The sequence below is a fragment of the Muntiacus reevesi genome, chromosome 4 (assembly GCF_963930625.1).
Source record: "Muntiacus reevesi chromosome 4, mMunRee1.1, whole genome shotgun sequence".
Taxonomy (NCBI): domain Eukaryota; kingdom Metazoa; phylum Chordata; class Mammalia; order Artiodactyla; family Cervidae; genus Muntiacus; species Muntiacus reevesi.
Window position 1 is genome coordinate 7,607,020 of NC_089252.1, and position 19,995 is coordinate 7,627,014.

Genomic DNA, 19,995 nt, shown 5'->3' on the forward strand with positions numbered 1-19,995 from the left:
TAATGACTGTGTAAGTTTCTCAAATAATTTGAAATTTGGTAGTTACATTTTTTTCTTCCAATTTAAGCCATTAGAAAAAGGTCGTATTAATTAGATAACTGTTAAAATAACTTAAATTTAACCCAAATCTTTCTCAAGACTAAATCCTACCAACATCCTGATGGTGCTTCATCAATTAATCCCTTAGTCTCATATTAATAATCCTCTTTATGTTCCAGCTACTCATTCACCTCCCACTGAAGGCCAAATGGAAGCCTGATTTGCATTTGCCACCCTTAGATATTAGGAAGGCTCTTTAAACCATATCTTGGATAGAGAGACAAAATGTGTATGTAGTATTGACAAAATTTGAAATATATTAAGAATAATGTAAAATCATTCCTTAAACCACTTTGTCTTCTTACATTTAAAAGATAATTTTACATTTCAAGTTATTATGTACTTGAGATTTTTTAAAGTCCAAATAAAATAATACTAGATAGAAAGCCCCATGGTCTTTTAATGGAATAGAATTATGAGTATTTTTCTGGGTAGTGACCCACCTATTTCTCAAAACTCCACTTTTGTCCTCTCATAGATGGGTTCTAATGCACCCCTATAAATTCTGCAGAAAGACAAAATTGATCTCTTTTGATGAGCAATGACCAATAATAATTCTTTTGTTTGCTTTTCAAAGAAGTTAGTAGTAAAGCTTATACTGTTTTTCAGATACTTGTAAAATTTGCTATTTCAGATTCTTTATGAAATTATTTCTAAGCTTGACCTTGAAACTACAGTATAGTCCCAGGACAGGATAAAAGACACCTGGTAAACTGTATAAGCGCCTTCTGCAAACATTTTAGTATTGGCTCTGAAACATGGACAGAAAGAGCTAGGAGTTTCAGAGAATCTAAAATAAATACAAAGACAGAAAGAAAAATGGCACGCTTTCTGGTAGAAACCTGTTTTCCTCGTTATTGTGGGTCCACACTCGCATCTCTGATTGTCCGGCTACGTGTGGAGATATGCAGAGGGCGCCGCTCCCTGTCTGACTCTCCGAGCTCGCCATCCCTCTTCAGGTAACCATGGCAACAGGTCACAGGTATATACACAAAGTGCATGGCTCCCTGCAGCGGCCACAAACAGCTGCTTTGTCATACACTGAACAGAATATTCGAGAGATGAGGTTCGGTAATTGGGACAGGCTCTCAGGGCCGGGGTGGGGGTGGACACTGGGGCGCTGTCCTGAATGGACCCACATATACATGATGCGCATTGGCGCTCAGTGACATTCATTTCCAAGCTGTTAGGTTACCAAGGAAGGGGCCTTACCCGGGCCTTCTGCTCCATTTCTAGCATTAATCTCTCATGCTGCTCAGCTATGGCCAGTGTCGCAGAATGGACCTTCTGATAGATCATTTCTCCTTCCCTTGTTTGAAAAGTGAACAGTCCTTCTCCTGTGTCACACATTCTGTGAGAACAGAGACAGGGAAAGAGATGGGTCTTCATGTGCTCAAGTGCGTAACAGTTCTCCTCGCCCTGTAATCCCCTCCACCTTGACCCACACAGGCATGAGTGAAACAGATTCATCCTGGACCAAACCAACCAACCAACCAGCCAGCCAGCCAATTAACCAACCAATGCGCCTATAAATGGTGCATGAGAGTGAAACTCAGGGTGAATATCCACGCACATTTGTAATTTTAAAGATGAAGTGTTCACAGCAGTGTAAAAGCAATTTCAGTTATGACAGTGCACGTCTTACCAATATTTAAAGAATAAAAACAAATTGTTGCTTTAAGAACCTTCGCATTGATATCATAGCACTATCTCCTATGACTTGATAGCTCTTGAAATCTTAAGAATGAAAATCAGCAACTTTATACTCATTGCAGCAGGAACCAAGGAGCAGACTTTAAGGATCTGCATACATAGGTTGAAGCTTTTATTCAAACTGAAGAATCCTTACGTAAATCTCAGTATATACTAAGAGACAACATGGCAGAGAGGAGACTCAACATGGATATAAGAATATTTGTTTGAACCTTCGCTCAGCCACTTACCAGCACTGTGACCTTGAGCAAGCCAACCCTCCTTTCAACATCTCCAGCAGGAAAAAATTATAATACACATGTCATAAGATCATTATGACAGTTAAGAGATGATACAATATTTTTAGTGTCATTTAGCATGTATTAAGTGCTCAAAAATGTTGGTTATTATTATTTTCATCATAGAGAAAATATGAAACTAATCTCAATATCCACCACAGAGAATCTGTTGGTTTAAATATAATATTTTTATCTGATGGACTATTACAAAGCTATTATCATGTCATTTATGAAAGCATGTAACAACACTGAAACTCTATTTCTTCTTTTGGCCATGCCTTATGGCTTGTGAGATCTTAGTTCCCTAACCAGAGATTCAACTTGGACCACAGCAGTGAAAGCACAGAATCCTAACCACCTGGCCACCAGGGAACTCCCTAAAATTCTTACAGTGTAAATTCAAGAGGAAAAAAATCAGAATACAAATTCCTTTTCTATTATTTAACTATGATTACTTTTTAAAATGGGGTTTCCTAGGTGGTGCTAGTGGTAAAGAACCCACTTGCCAATGCAGGAGACTTAAGAGACACGAGTTTGATCCCTGGGTCAGGAAGATCCCCTGGAAGAGGAAGTGGCAACCCACTCCAGTATTCTTGGCTGGGAAATCACATGGAGAGAGGAGCCTGGTGGGCTCTAGTCCCTCATGTCGCAAAGAGTAGGACATGACTGAAATGGCTTAGCACTCATGCACCTTTAAAACAATTTTTTCTTGCAATAAAACTACTGACAGTTGCTCAGGCAGCAAGATTATGGATATATTTTATTAATAAAGACTAATTCTAAAATTAAAAAAATAATTAATATTTTAAACCAGCTTTTAAAAATAGTTGGCAGCCTTCAGAAAGAGGCACTGAGAATCAATATGATGTTCCCATTCATAGACTAGATATTAACAGGATGGCCATGTTGTTGTTTTTGGGCTGTAACACCAAAAGATTTGCATGAAATACTCATGAGGCCAACCCCCATCTTCCAGCAGCAAAAAGATTTTAGATTCTTCTCTGTGATTCTCCGAGGAGTTTCAGAAGAAAAGAAATGTCTCAAGAGGCTTTAGAAATTACAGAGGCTGCAACTGCCAGCCCTTAGGGCCCCATAGAGCCAGCACTTAGCTTCTGTGAAAGAGATCTTAATAAAATTCACACAGCGTGAAATGGAAAGTCTGAGGGAAAAATGAAGAGTTTTCACAAAGTGAAACAAATGAGTTTTCTTTGTTGATTCTGAGGAGTAAAGAGCTCCAACAGGAAGAGCAGGCAAACCATTGATGAGCGGTGAGCCCACCTCATCTGAGGTTGAGTTTTGTTCATTGTCGCTGGAAAAACACTGCTTATTAGCCTTTGGAAATCAGATAAGGAAGATACAAATTGTTATTTTATACCCAGTCACTGAGATGCACAGGTCTAACCCTTCACCACTTCCTGGGACTTAACTATGCCTAGCAGGGGTGTCTGAAGGCATACAGAAGGGATTGTATTTTTTCCCCCCAACTTCTGAAATAAAAATTTCATCCATTGGTCAAGAAACCAGGAATTAGAACACACTGGCTTAAAAAAACAGAGAACTTTTGGGTATAAGATTCTGTTTTCTCAACATAGGTACCCAAAGCCAAGCTGAAATTACACTTCTTTAGTACAATTGGCTCAGATTTATGACTTCTGTCAGCAGTGTTGGAATAAACAGTTTAGGTTTTTCCTAGTTATTATTTAAAACATGTACTCTTGGGAGTGGTAAGCAACAGATATTTTTTTCTTATACGTCTAAAAAGTTTTGTGGTAGCAAGCCAGTGCTAGAGAGGACAAGATGAGAGATGAAATCACTGTGATGACCAATGCCTTGATCCTCAACGCGGTCCCCTGACCAGCAACACTGGGAGCTGTCCAGAGTGCTGAAGTGGAACCTGCATTTTGACATTTTTATTTTATTTTTTTAAGTTGGAGTATAATTGCTATGACAAAGGATGCAAGAAGATACAATGGAGAAAAGAGAGCCTCTTTAATAAGAGGTGCTGGGAAATCTGGACAGTTGCATGTAAAAGACATGTATCTAACACTATACACACAAATAAACTCAAAATGGTTTAAAGATGTAAATGTAAGACCAGACACTATAAAACTCTTAGAGGAAAACACAAGAAAAACACTCTTTGACATAAGCCACAGAAAGATCTTTTATGACCCAATTCCTAGAGTAATGAAAACAAAAACAAAAATAAACAAATAGGACCTAATTAAACTTAAAAGCTTTTTGCACAGCAAAGGAAATCATAAACAAGATGACAGCCTTCAGAATGGGAGAAAATATCTGCAAATGAAGCAATGGACAAAAGATTAATCTCTAAAATATACAAGTAGCTCACGAAGCTTGATAAAAACAAGCCAATCAGAACTTGCATTGTGACAATATACTTTGCACACACATTATAGTTTGAAAAATACTGGCTTATAGGACTCTTTCCATAGGTCACCATGTCATTCAAGGGAGTGGGGGATGATACTTGGAACCCATAAGAGGAAAAATTAGGGGTGATAATTGCGCAGTTTAAGACTGTGACATGTGGACTTGAAAGAAAGGAAGAAGTATGACAAAATGGACAAAAAGCATAAAAGAACACTTTCCATAATTTGGGAAGAACTAAGATAGCGGAGTAGCCCACATAGTCAACAAAAGAGTCCAAAATGCAGTACTTGGATGCAACCTCAAAAACGACAGAATGATCTCTGTTCATTTCCAAGGCAAACCATTCAAGATCACGGTAATCCAAGTCTATGCCCCAACCAGCAATGCTGAAGAAGCTGAAGTTGAACGGTTCTATGAAGACCCTTAGGATCTTCTAGAACTAACACCCAAAAAAGATGTCTTTTTCATTATACAGGACTGAAATGCAAAGGCAGTAAGTCAAGAGATAACTGCAATTAACAGGCAAATTTGACCTTGGAGTACAGAATGAAGCAGGGGGAAAGGCTAAAAGAGTTTTGACAAGAGAATTCACTGGTCACAGCAAACCTCCTCTTCCAGCAACAAAAGAGAAGACTGTACACATGGACATCACCAGATGGTCAATGCTGGAATCAGACTGATTATATTCTTTGCAGACAAAGATGGAGAAGCTCTATATAGTCAGCAAAAACAAGACTGGGAACTGACTGTGGCTCAGATCATGAACTCCCTATTGCAAAATTCAGACTTCAATTGAAGAAAGTAGAGAAAACCACTAGACCATTCAGGTAAGACCTAAATCAAATTACTTACGATTATACAGTGGAACTGACAAATAAATTCAAGGGATTAGATCTGATAGACAGAGTGCCTGAAGAACTATGGACAGAGGTTCATGACACTGTACAGGAGGCAGTGATCAAGACCATCCCTAAGAAAAAGAAATGCAAAAAGGCAAAATGGTTGTCTGAGGAGACCTTACAAATAGCTGCCAAAAAAAGAGAAGTGAAAGGCAGAGGAGAAAAGGAAAGATATACCCATTTGAATGTAGAGTTCCAAAGAATAGCAAGGAGAGAGAAGAAAGCCTTCCTCAGTGATCAATGCAAAGAAATAGGGGAAAACAATACAATGAGAAAGACTAGAGATCGTGTCAAGAAAATTAGAGACACCAAGGGAACATTTCTTGCAAATATGCATACAATAAGGGACAGAAATGGTGTGGACCTAACAGAGGCAGAAGATATTAAAAAGAGGTGGCAAGAATACATAGAAGAACTAGACAAAAAAGATTGTCATGACACAGATAACCAGGATGGTCTGATCATTCAACTAGAGCCAGACATCCTGGAATGCGAAGTCAAGAGGGCCTTAGGAAGCATCACTATGAATAAATCTAGTGGAGGTGATGGAATTCCAGTTGAGCTATTTCAAATCTTAAAAGATAATGCTGTGAAAGTGCTGCATTCAATATGCCAGAAAATTTGGAAAACTCAGCAGTGGCCACAGGACTGGAAAAGGTCCATTTTCATTCCAATCCCAAAGAAGGGCAATGCCAAAGAATATTCAAACTACCACACAATTGCACTCATCTCACATGCTAGCAAAGTAATACTCAAAATTCTCCAAGCCAGGTTTCAACCATACATGAACTGTGAATTTCCAGATGTTTAAGTTGGATTTAGAAAAGGCAGAGGAACCAGAGATCAACCTGTCAACATCCATTTAATGATCAAAAAAGCAAGAAGAGTTCCAGAAAAACATCTACTTCTGCTTTATTGACTACACCAATGCCTTTGACTGTGTGGATGACAACAAACTGGAAAATTCTTCAAGAGACGGGAGTACAAGACCACCTGACCTGCCTCCTGAGAAATCTGTATGTAGATAAAGAAACAACAGTTAGAACTGGACATGGAACAACAGACTGGTTCCAAATCGGGAAAGGAGTACATCAAGGCTGTATTGTCACCCTGCTTATTTTACTTATATGCAGAGTACATCATGCAAAATGCCAGGCTGGATGAAGCACAAGCTGGAATCAAGATTGCCAGGAGAAATATCAATAACCTCAGATAGGCAGACGACACTACCCTTATGGCAGAAAGAAGAACTAAAGAGCCTCTTGATGAAAGTGAAAGGAGTGAAAAAGTTGACTTAAAGCTCAACATTCAGAAAACTAAGATCATGGCATCTGGTCCCACCACTTCATGGCAAATAGATGGGGAAACAATGAAAACAGTTAAAGACTTTATTCTTTTGGGCTCCAAAATCACTGCAAATGGTGACTGCAACCATGAAATTAAAAGACGCTTGCTCCTTGGAAGAAAAGCTATGCCAACTTAGACAGCATACTAAAAAGCAGAGATGTTACTTTGCCGACAAAGGTCCATCTAGTCAAAGCTATGGTTTTACCAGTAGTCATGTCTGGATGGGAAACTTGGACTATAAAGAAAGCTGAGTGCTGAAGAATTGATATTTTTGAACTGTGGTGTTGAAGAAGACTCTTGAGAGTCCCTTGGACTGCAAGGAGATCCAACCAGTCTATCCTAAAGGAAATCAGTCCTGAATAGTCATTGGAAGGACTGATGCTGAAGCTGAAGCTCCAATACTTTGGCCATCTGATTCGAAGAACTGACTCATTGGAAAAGACCCTGATGCTGGGAAAGATTGAAGGTGGGAAGGAGAAGGGGACGACAGAGGATGAGATGGTTGGATGGCATCACTGACTTGATGAACATGAGTTTGAGCAAGTTCTGGGAGTTGGTGATGGACAGGGCAGCCTGGCGTGCTGCAATCCATGGGGTCACAAAGAGTCAGACAAGACTGAGTGACTGAACTGAATGGAATTGAAAATAGAGGTGCTAGTTACATCTGAATATCCTAATCTCCACCAGTAACACGCACATTCCTCAACTGCACTGATATGAAGAATAAGTGACAATAGCGACAATGTCTGTGTGTCCTGACTGCAAACTTGAATTCTTTTGAAATGTATAAACAATGACAAATGTTATCTCTCTTTATACTTAACAAGGTAGTTGCACAAAATTAATACCTATATAAAATAAAAGGTTAAAGAGTAGAAACTCTAAGGTCACTTTCAGCTTTAAGGAACAGTCTGGGGCCTCATAAAAATTCTCAGAAGTAAATAGGAATGGGCTTAGTTGCTCAGTCACGGCTGACTTTGTGCCCACCAGGCTCCTCTGTCCATGGGATTCTCCAGGGAAGAATACTGGAGTGGGTTGCCATGGTCTCCTCCAGGGGATCTTCCTGACCCAGAGATCGAACCTGCGTCTCTTATGTCTCCTGCATTTCAGGCAGGTTCTTTACCACTAGCACCACCTGGGAAGCTGAAAGATATAGACAAGCTGGCAGCACTGGGATTCAAACCAACACCCCCGAAGAGACTGGAGCCTTAACCCAGCACCTTAGACCATGTGGCCACTACCCTGCTTGTGGTAGGTTGTTAATATTTTGATGTAACAAGAATTTAAAAAATCCTAGTCTTTTCCTTAAATGGCTTTTCCAAATTCCATTCCCCTAGGGATTTAAGAGAGCCTGCTCCCTTTCTTTTGCTCACCTCACCACTCTATTCCAGAACCCCTTGACATAATAGTGGTGTCGGTCTTGTCTCCACTGTGTTCTACTGCAGCAGTATTTACAATAGTCAGGATGTGGAGGCATCCTAAAGGTGCTGACAGATGGATAGAGAAGCTGTGATACAGATATACAATGGGCTATTCCTTAGCCATAAAAGGAATGAGAGTGGGTCATTTGTAGAGACATGGGTGTCTGCCATACAGGGTGCAGTCAGTCAGGAAAACAAATATCATATAATGAAAATGAAGTCTCTCAGTCGTGTCTGATTCTTTGTGACCCCATGGACTGTAGCCTACTGGGCTCCCCCGTCCATGGGATTTTCCGGGCAAGGGTACTGGAGTGGGTTGCCATTTCCTTCTCCAACCAACACATGTGGATTCTAGAAAAACAATGCAGGTGAATCTATTTGCAGGGTGAGAACAGAGACACAGACATAGAGAACGGATGTGTGGGTTAGGAGAGGGTGGGAGGGACTGGAGAGCAGCTCTGACATATATGCACCCCCAGGTGTGAAACAGGTGACTAGTGGGAAGCTGCTGTCCAGCACAGCGCGCTCAGCTTGGTGCTGAGTGGCGACCCAGAGGTGGGATGGGAGTGGGTGGGAGGGAGAGTATGTATGTATACAGTGACTGAGCCACTTCCTTGTACAGCAAACACACACACAACATTGTAAAGCAATTACATGCCAATTAAAAAAGAGAGAGAGAGAGAGAGAGGCCCAGAGTTCACTGTGCAGGCCTGCATTCACAGGACACTGAACTCCAGGGAGGCACCCTACTACGCATGGGTCCAAAGTTCCCTTCAAGGGGAGAAACACCCTCAAAGACGGTGCCACGGAGCCAGTCTCACTTCAGAAAAAGCCCCTGTTGTGTAATCACTGCACGACTGTCCTCCTCTTGTCCTTAGGTTTCAAAATCAGCTCTTTATTTTTTTTCCTTTCCCCCCCCCTCTTTTTAATTTATTCTTTTATTGAAGGATAATTGCTTTACAGAATTTTGTTGTTTTCTGTCAAACTTCAACATGAGTCAGCCACAGGTATACATATAACCCCTCCCTTTTGAACCTCCCTCCCATCTCCCTCCCCATCCCACCCCTATAGGTTGATACAGAGCCCCTGTTTGAGCTTCCTGAGCCACACAGCAAATCCTGTTGGCTATCTATTTTACATGTGGTGATGTAAGCTTCCATGTTACTCTTTCCATACAGCTCACCCTCTCCTCCCCTCTCCCCATGCCCATAAATCTATTCTCTATGTCTGTTTCTCTATTGCTGCCCTGTAAATAAATTCTACAGTACCATCTTTCTAGATTCCGTTTGTATGAGTTAGAATACAATATTTATCTTTCTCTTTCTGACTCACATCACTCTGTATAATAGGTTCTAGGTTCATCTACCTCATCAGAACAGACTCAAATGCACTCCTTTTTATGGCTGAGTCATATTCCATTGTGTATATGTGCCAATACTTCTTTATCCATTCCTCCGTTGATGAACATCTAGGTTGCTTCCATGTTCCAGCTATTGTAAATAGTGCTGCAACGAACAATGGGATACATGTGTCTTTTTCAGTCTTGGTTCCTTCAGGGTATATGCCTAGACTAGGATTGCTGGGTCATATGGTGATTTTATTCCTAGTTTTTTAAGGAATTTCCACACTGTCCTCCATAGTGACTGTATCAATTTACATTCCCACCAACAGTGCAAGAGAACTCCCTTTTCTCCACACCCTCTCCAGCATTTATTGTCTCTAGACTTTCTGATCATGGCCATTCTGACCGGTGTGAGGTGGGATCTCATTGTAGCTTTGATTTGCATTTCTCTAATAGTGAGCGGTGTCGAGCATCTTTTTACGTGTTTGTTGGAGAAGGAAATGGCTACCCACTCCAGTATTCTTGCCTGGAAAATCCCATGGGCGAAGGAGCTTGGCAGGCTACAGTCCATGGGGTCACAAACAGTCGGACATGACTGAGCGACACTTCACCTAGCCATCTGTATGTCTTCTTTGGAGAAATGTCTGTTTACGTCTTTTCCCTATTTTTTGATTGGATTGTTTGTTTTTCTGGCATTGAGTTGTATGAACTGCTTGAATATTTTGGGAATTAATCCTTTGTCAGTTGTTTCATTTGCTATAATTTTCTCCCATTCCGAGGATTGCCTTTTCACCTTGCTTATGGTTTCCTTTGCTGTGCAAAACTTTTAAGTTTAATCAGGTCCCACTTGTTTACTTTTCTTTTTATTTCCATTACCCTAGGACATGGGTCATAGAGGATCTTGCTTTGATTTATGTCATCAAGTGTTCTGCCTATGTTTTCCTCTAAGAGTTTTATAGTTTCTGATTTTACATTTAGGTCTTTAATCCATTTTGAGTTTATCTTTGTGTATGGTGTTAGGAAGTGTTCTCATTTCATTCTTTTACATGTAGCTGTCCAGTTTTCACAGCACCATTTATTGAAGAGGCTGTCTTTGCCCCATTGTATATTTTTGCCTCCTTTGTCAAAAATAAGGTACCCATAGGTGCATGGGTTTACTTCTGAACTTTTTATCTTGTTCCATTGGTCTATATTTCTGTTTTTGTGCCACTACCATACTGTCTTGATGACTGTAGCTTTGTAGTATAATCTGAAGTCAGGCAGGTTGATTCCTCCAGATTCTTTCTTCTTTCTCAAGACTGCTTTGGCTATTTGGGGTCTTTTGTGTTTCCATATGAATTGTGAAATTATTAGTTCCAGTTCTGCGAAAAATGCCATTGGTAATTTGATAGGGATCACATTGAATCTGTAGACTGCATTTGGTAGTACAGTCATTTTCACAATATTTTTTCTTCCTACCCAGGAACATGGAATATCTCTCTATCTGTTTATGTCATCTTTGATTTCTTTCATCAGTGTCTTATAATTTTCTGTGCACAGTTCTTTTGTCTCCTTAGGTAAGTTTATTCCTAGATATTTAATTCTTTTTGTTGCAATGGTGAATCAGATTGATTCCTTAATTTCTCTTTCTGATTTTTCATCGTTAGTATAAAGAAATGCAAGTGATTTCCATGTATTAAATTTGTGTCCTGCAACTTTGCTAAATTCACTGATTAGCTCTAGTAATTTTCTGATACTATCTGTGTGGTTTTCTAGGTACAGTATCACATCATCTGCAAATAGTGACAGCTTTACTTCTTCTTTTCTGATCTGGATTCCTTTTATTTCATTTTCTTCTCTGATTGCGACAGCTAGGGCTTCCAGAACTATGTTGAATAACAGTGGTGAAAGTGGACACCCTTGTCTTGTTCCTGATCTTAGTGGTAATGCTTAGTTTTTCACAATTGAGAATAATGTTTGCTGTAGCGTTAGTTGCTCAGTTGTGTCTGACTCTTTGTGACCCCATGGACTGTGACTCACCAGCCTCCTCTGTCCATGGGATTCTCCAGGCAAGAATAATGGAGTGGATTGCCCTTCCCTTCTCCAAATGTTTGCTGTAGATTTACCATATGCGGCCTTTATTATGTTGAGGTAGGTTCCTTCTATGCCCATTTTTGAAGAGTTTTAATCATAAATGGGTGCTGAATTTTATCAGAGGCTTTTTCTGCATCTATTGAGATTATCATATGGTTTTTATCTTTCAATTTGTTAATATGGTGTATCACATTGATTTGCATATATTGAAGAATCTAGGCATTCCTGGAATAAACCCAACTTGATCATGGTGTATGAGCTTTTTGATGTGTTGCTGAACTCTGTTTGCTAAAATTTTGTTGAGGATTTTTGCATCTATGTTCATCAGTGATATTGGCCTGTAGTTTTCTTTCTTTCTTTTTTTTTTTTTTTGTGTGTGTTGTTTTTGTCTGGTTTTGGCATTAGGGTGATGGTGGCCTTGTAGAATGAGTTTGGAAGTGTTCCTTCCTCTGCAATTTTTTGAAAGAGTTTTAGAAGGATAGCTATTAGCTCCTCACTAAATGTTTGATAGAATTCTCCTGTGAAGCCATCTGTCCTGGGCTTTTGTTTTTTGTGAGATTTTTGATCACAGCTTCAATTTCAGTGCTTGTAATTGGGTTGTTCATAATTTCAATTTCTTCCTGGTTCAGTCTTGGAAGATTCAACTTTTCTAAGAATCTGTCCATTTCTTTCAGGTTATCCCTTTTATTACCATATAGTCTCTTATAATCCTTTGTATTTCTGCACTGTCTGTTGTAACCTCTCCTTTTTCATTTCTAATCTTGTTGATTTTTCTCTTTTTTCCTTGATGAGGCTGGCTAAAGGTTTGTCACTTTTGTTTATCTTCTCAAAGAACCAGCTTTTAGTTTTATTAATCTTTACTATTGTTTTTTTATTTCTTTTTTATTTATTTCTGCTTGGATCTTTATGATTTGTTTCCTTCTACTAATTTTGTTTGTTTGTTGTTTTTTTTTTTTTGGTTGTTGTTGTTGTTCTTCTTCTTTTTCCAGTTGTTTTAAGTATAAAGTTAGGTTGTCTATTTGATGTTTTTCTTGTTTCTTGAGGTAGGATTGTATTCCTATAAACTTCCTCTTAGAACTGCTTTTGCTGCATCCCATTGGTTTTGAGTTGTGTTTTCATTGTCATTTATTTCTAGAAATTTTTTGATTTCCCTTTTGATTTCTTCAGTAACCTGTTGGTTATTTAGAAATGTGTTGTTTAATCTCCATGTTTTTGTGTTTCTCACATTTTTTTCCCTTGTAATTGATATCTAGTCTCATAGTGTTGTGATCAGAGAAGACGCTTGATATGATTTCAATTTTCTTAAATTTACTGAGGTCTGATTTGTGACCCAAGATGTGGTCTATCCTGGAGAATGTTCCATGTGCACTTGAGAAGAAAGTGTATTTTTCTGCATTTGAATGGAATGACCTGAGGATATCAATGAGATCCATCTCATCTAATGTATCATTTAAGACTTGTGCTTAATTATTAATTTTCTGTCTTATTGGTGTGAGTGGGGTGTTAAAGTCTCCTATTATTGCGTTACTGTCTATTTCTCCTTTTAAGTCTGGTAGTGTTTGACTTATGCGTTGAGGTGCTCCTATGTTGGGTGCATAGATATTTACAATTGTTATGTCTTCCTCTTGGACTGATCCCTTGATCATTATGTACTGTCCTTCCTTATCTCCTGTAATATTCTTTATTTTAAGGTATATTTTGTCTGATATGAGGGTTGCTACTCCAGCTTTCTTTTGCTTCCCATTTGCATGAAATATATTTTTCCATCCTCTCACTTTCCGTCTATGTGTGTCGTGAGGTCTGAAGTGGGTTTCTTACAGACAGCATATATATGGGTCTTGTTTTTGTATCCATTCAGTCAGTCTGTGTCTTTTGGTTGGAGCATTTAATCCATTTATATTTAAAGTAATTATTGATATACATGTTCCTATTGCCATTTTCTTAATTGCTTGGGGTTGATTTTGTACATCTTTTTTCTTCTCTTGTATTTCTTGACTATATAAGTCTCTTTCATATTTGCTGTAAAGCTGGTTTGGTGGTAATGAATTCTCTTAACTTTTGCTTGTCTGAAAAGCCTTTGATTTCTCCATCAATTTTGAATGAGATCTTTGCCAGGTACGGTAATCTTGGTTGTAGACTTTTCCCTTTTAGTACTTTAAATATATCCTGCCAATCCCTTCTGGCCTGTAGAGTTTCTGCTGAAAGATCAGCTGCTAATCATATGGGGTTTCACCTGTAGTTACTTGCTGCTTCTCCCTTGCTGCTTTTAATATTCTTTCTTTGTCTTTAGTCCTTGTTAGTTTGATTAGTATGTGTCTTGGCATGTTTCTCCTTGGGTTTAGACTGTATGGGACTCTTTGTGCCTCTTGGACTTGATTGACTATTTCCTTTTCCATGTTGGGGAAATTTTCAACTAAAATCTCTTCAAAAATTTTCTCATACCCTTTCTTTTTCTCTTCTTCTGGGACCCCTATAATTTGAATGTTGGTGCGTTTGATATGGTCCCAGAGGTCTCTGAGACTGTCCTCAGCTCTTTTTGTTCTTTTTACATTATTCTGCTCTTCATAAGTTATTTCCACCATTTTATCTTCCAGCTCACTGATTCGTTCTTCTGTCTCAGATATTCTGCTGTTGACTCCTTCTAGAGTATTTTTAATTTCTGTCGTGTTGTTTGTCTCTGTATATTTATTCTTTAATTCTTCTAGGTCTTTGTTAATTGATTGTTGCATTTTCTCCATTCTGTTTTCAAGGTTTTTGATCATCTTTACTATCATTATTCTGAATTCTTTTTCAGGTAGTTTGCCTGTTTCCTCTTCATTTATTTGGACTTCTGTGCTTCTAGTTTGTTCCTTCATTTGTATAATATTTCTCTGCCTTTTCACTATTTTCACTATAATTTTTTAACTTATTGTGTTTGAGGTCTTCTTTTCCCAGGCTTAAGGTTGAATTTTTTCTTCCTTTTGGTTTCTGCCCTCCTAAGCTTGGTCCAGGGGTTTCTGTAAGCTTCGTATAGGGTGAGATTTGTGCTGAGTTTTTGTTTGTTTGTTTTTCTCTGATGGGCAACACTGAGTGAAGTGGTAATCCTGTCTGCTGATGGTTGTGTTTGTATTTTTGTTTTGTTTGTTGTTTAGATGAGGTGTCCTGCACAGGGTGCTACTGGTGGCTGGGCGATGCCGGGTCTTGTATTCAAGTGGTTTCCTTTGTGTGAGTTCTCACTATTTGATACTCCCTAGGGTTAGTTTTCTGACAGTCTAGGGTCTTGGAGTTGGTGCTCCCACCCCAAAGGATCAGGGCTTGATGTCTGGTCAGGAATGAAATTTCCACAAGTGGTTTGTTATGGCATTAACTGAGAGTAAAACAAATATCCAAAAACAAGAAACCAATGATGAACCCCTGACAAATGGCAGTTACAAAATCAGGAAAAAAATAATTAAAATAATGGAATATACACATATACATATACACTCATGAGCAAAGTCAAAACAGTCCAACAAAAATAAAGTACAGTAGACTGACCCAGTGAACAGAGAAAATAAAAAATTACATTTACCAGTTAAGAACAAAACTAACTAAAGCACAAACTGGAAAACAATACTAAAGCAAAGTGCCAAGTGGGTAATAAAGCAATGAAAACAAAACTAACAAGTACATTGAGAGGAAAGGAAAGAAGGAAAAGAAAGAAAGAAAAGAGAGAATAGATATGTAAAGTTAAATAGAGGTAGATAAAGATTTATATACATTAAAGATTAACTGCAAGGGGAAAAGAACAGTAGGAAAAGCAAACAAAGGAATAAATGTAGAAAAAATAATAATAGGTTTAAAAAATTAAAAATTAAAATTAAAAAGAGAGAGAGAGGAAAAAAAGAAAACTCCACAAAATTGCAAAAGCCCAACATAGAGGCAGAGGTTTATAACAACAATAAAAAATGTGTCTGAGAGAAAAAAAAAGCTCAAAAGTTTAATTAGATTTCATACTGCCAATAAGATCGACAACTACAACAGAAGGGGAATAAAAAGGAAAAATATTTCCAAAAGAATCTACAGAACAAGTCAAAACATAAGGATAAATGATTTACTTGAGTCACTGCTGTCAGAGTCCTTTCCCGCGCTGGGAGTCACAGTCACCTCACCTCCCTAGGACGCCCTCCAGCACTGTGCTGGTCTCTGGACCTGCTCTGGAGGCAGCTCAGATTCTAACCTGGATCCTACTCTTCTGGTTTCCTGCCTCCAACGTCCACACCTCAGAACTAGTGTGTTTTCTTTTGAGGGAGCTGTCAGTGGCCTTTTCTACGTCCCACAGACGCAGAGCCTGTCTAACTGATCGTGTGAATCTGCAGCTTGCACAGCTGGTGGAAAGGCTTTGGGTCTTCTTTCGGAGCCACTCTGCCCCTGGGTTTCAACTGTGGTTTTATTTCCACCTCTGCATGTGGGTGGTCCACTGGGGTTTGCTCCTGGGGCTGCCCTGGAGGACTCGGGTTTGCCCCTGTGAGGGCCAGGCGTGGAGGTGGGGCAGCTGCTTGGGTCAGGGGTTCTGGCAGCACCAGAAACTCAGGGGAGTTGGCGGCCAGGGCAGCAGGAATTATAGCGCTCCAGAGGGTACGGCAGCCTGTATTGGCCAATACGCTCCAGTGTTCTTTCCTGGAGAACCGCCTCCCTGACAGAGGAGCCTGGCGGGCCACGGTCTACAGGATCGCAAAGGGCTGGACACGACCAAAGCGAGCCTGCGCGCATGGACACAGGCTTTTTCGCTGTGGCAGCTCCGCCCCCGTGAGAGCTGAGCGCGAAGGTGGCGCCGCTGCTGGGCTTGTGGGGACCCTGGCGGCGCCAAGTGTGCGGGGACACAGACTACCTCCGCCGCAGGAGTTGTGACCCGACCAGAGTCGCTTTCCCAGCCCCTTGTAGCTGGCGATCAGAAGGCCTCTTTGGCCAGCCTTTCTCCGTAGCTCCACCCCTTCAGGCTCTTAGAGGGCTCCCTTGCCTGGGGGCCGTCTCTGTTGTTTGGCTTGTCAGGCACTGAGAGGGTCCCCGCCCCCACGCTGGGGTCCTGCTCTGAAGATGGCACATCAGGCACTTAAAGGGCCCCCTGGGTGGGGTCCTACCCTGGAATTCAGTGCGTCAGGCGTTTGATGGGCCAGCCTCTCCATCGTTCAGATGCTGGTGCTGGCGTGTGGGGAGAGAGGCTATGGTGACGGCTCCACCCGCTACGTGCGACTCGGCAGTATCGCCTGGCTTCCATGGCTGCCCAGCTTTCCTCCACAGGCATTTCCCACCACAATCTCCTCCCTCATATCCCTCAGTCCGTCTCTCCATAGTCAACAGCGGCCCTCGCCTGGGGATGGCTCCACAGTCCCTCAACTCCAGCTCCCAGCCACTGCACTGTCCAGGGAGTCTACCTCCCTCTCTGGGGTATGTATGGCTGAGGCAAGGACTGTCTGAGTCTCATTCCATTTAGGCTGCCGCAGATCAGCTGTTTCACACTCAGCCTTAAATGTTCCTCCTCTGACTCAGACAGTTGCCCCAATGGGGGGATCGGACCCCTGCTTCAGTTCCCCCACCCGCCGAAGGAGGGTCCAGTCCTTCTAACACCTCTTTTCCCCCTAGTTCCTTCGTCCTGACGAGTTTTGCGCGGGTCTATATATTCCTTTCCACTGGGCAGGTCCTCCTGTCCGCTCTCAGCTGGCGTTCTGCGTGCACTTCTGCGTCTGAAGCTGTGTTCCTGATGTATCCGTGGAGAGAGATGTACTCCACGTCCACCTACTCCTCAGCCATCTTGTTCTCTCCAAACTCAGCTCTTTATGAATGAATGATGTCAGAATTCCAGCCTTTCCTCCAAATGACAAGCCAAAGAATTTTGCCAAGAAGGAAACAGTTTAAGAAGTGAAAATGGATACTTTAAAAATAATTCTCTATGGGTCTTTAGATAAAATTTTGCTACAGGTGAATCTGTAGACCTCTGGCAATTCTGTCCATCTTCACACTGTGTCATTTCATTCCTGCATCATGTTTTGTGATTTTTAATCTATATTTAGTGACTAGATATTTGTTCTCTATTCACACAGAAATTCTAAACTCTCTGCAATGGTGTTAAAACAGGAGCACTTTCCTGAAAACCCACTGGTGCTTCGATTCATTATTGAAAATTTAATGTTTACTTAAGGAAAGGAATGAAATTCTTAAAAGCACAGAACAGTGCAGACCAATTAACACTTTTTCCCCGATAACAGTTTAATCTTTATTGTCACTCAACAATGCTAGCATTTTACTTCTTCTTTTTTTTTTTTTTTTTTTTTAGCAGCAAAGAAAAAGGCTGAAGTTTCTGTCTAAGGCTTTGGTGAGTCAGATGTTCTTTACGGTAAGAAATTATAAGCAAAATTGACAAACAGATGAAAGCAAGAGTAAGGAAAGTCTAGAAATAGACTCAATTCATACGAGAGCTAAACATGTGGTACAAGTGTCATATCTGTGGGGGAAAGCTGGACTGGTCAATAAACTGTGTTTGGACAATAGCCATTTGGAAAAATATTTCAATCCATATTTCTACTTCCACTGATATAAATTCCGGAAAAAAACACCAACAAAATAGTAAGAGAAGAAAGCAGGAAAGAATTCCTATTTAAAGTTAGAAAATAGCAGGGTTTCAAGCTACAACCCAATGCAAAGAGTGACAAAAGACTAATAAATCTGCCTGTGAAAGAAATCATGAGCTAGCAAATGGCAAATTAAATACTAGGAAAAATATTTGAAATTCACAACATTGATAACTTCTGATGCCTGCAAGTTAGGTATACTATCAGTAAGTGCTTTGTTCATAGGGTTTGTTTGATCATTAAATGAACTAATACATGTAAATCTTAAAACAGTGTTTATAATTTATTATAACTCATGAAATAGTATTTTTATTATTATTATTACTACTACCCAAATGGATATTTAAAATTGCTAAATTAGTAAAAAAAAAAAAAAAAAAAAAAAGGTGACTATAATGTTTATAGTGTGCTAATCGTTTTGTAAAAAAAAGTACATGGGGAAGAATTTATATAAATCTTCACTTATATGTACATTAAACTGTGGAGGAATGCATAAGAACTGTCTTATTAGCTGGGGAGGAAATGAACATGACTGGCAGTCCATGAGTATGGGAGAGACACGTTCCACTGATTCTTCTTCATGTAAACCATCATATTAAATAAAGGAATGTTATCAATTTATTAATTTAATTTAATTAGTTAAAATTAGACCACATTGAAATTTAAAGCAAAGGTCCAAAGACCCTCCCTCACAGGGTTTTTCTGCAGATGTGGTGCTTACAATGTTCTCGGCTCAGCCCCTTGGCAAATATCAGGCTGCCCTTGGTAGTCATGGGGGACTGGCTCTAAGGGTGGATACCCAAATCCAAGGATGCTCAAGCTCCTATATCAAGTGATGCAGCACGCTCAGCCCTCAGTGTCAGCGGTTCCCCACCTGCAGACCAGTGCTCAGTTGGTTAAATTTGTGGACTTGGACCCGCAGACAATGACTGCCAACGGTGCACTTTACTGTTACATGTGTACAATACTGTTAGTAGTGACTTAAAGACCTCCCTTCCAGCTTAAACACACACACACCACATATACATTTACATGCACATTTACTCTCTTTCCACTGAACACAGGTGTCCCATCTGACTTTCAAGGGGACCGAGATTACGCAGAGTTCTGGTTTATAAATGGGCTTCCCTGGTGGCTCAGATGGAAAAGAATCTGCCTGTAATGTGGGAGACTCGGGTTTGATCCCTGGGTTAGGAAGATCCCCTGGAGAAGGGAATGGCTACCCACTCCAGTGTTCTTGCCTGGAGAATCCCATGGACAGAGGAGCCCGGCGGGCTGCAGTCCATGGAATCTCAAAGCGTTGGACATGACTGAGTGACTAATACCACCACCTGGGTTGTGGGGCACTGAGATAATACCCACTACCCATAGCCATGAGAGGAAATGATAATAGCCGACTTTCGGGGAACAACTATGGTGCCAGGCACGGAGATAAATGCTGTGTGTCCATTACCTCGCTGTGCTTCACAACACTCTACAAGGCTCTCACCATTCTGTTTTACAGAAAAACACCATGCTAAGGAGGCTAAGGAATTTGCCCAAGGTCATTAAAATTGAGGTGGCTGAGCCGTGATCTGAACCCAGCCATGTGATTTTGGAGGCTAGACTCATTACCACTTAGCTTGGTTGCATTCATTCAAGATGAGCAGCAGAAAAGCATGAATAGTTCTTTCAACATGACATTTTTTGTAGTGTCACAACAGGGCATAGGACAGGGCTTGGGAAAAAACATCTTGAATGCTCTCTCCTTCTTTGCTGCAGTTCCATTTCTATCAAATCAGGTTTTCAAGACACATACCTCAACGGCATGGAGGAGGGCATGGCAACCCACTCCAGTACTCT

General features: G+C 40.4%; 1 protein-coding gene across 1 annotated transcript in view; it reads right to left on the minus strand.

Moving 5' to 3' along the window:
- The window catches only part of DOK6 (docking protein 6), a 394,048-nt gene that overhangs the window by 85,563 nt on the left and 288,490 nt on the right, over positions 1–19,995 (minus strand). Inside the window, exon 6 of the mRNA XM_065935112.1 lies at positions 1,312–1,450. Within this exon, the coding sequence (XP_065791184.1) occupies positions 1,312–1,450 (139 nt within the window). The remainder of the gene's footprint in view (positions 1–1,311; positions 1,451–19,995) is intronic.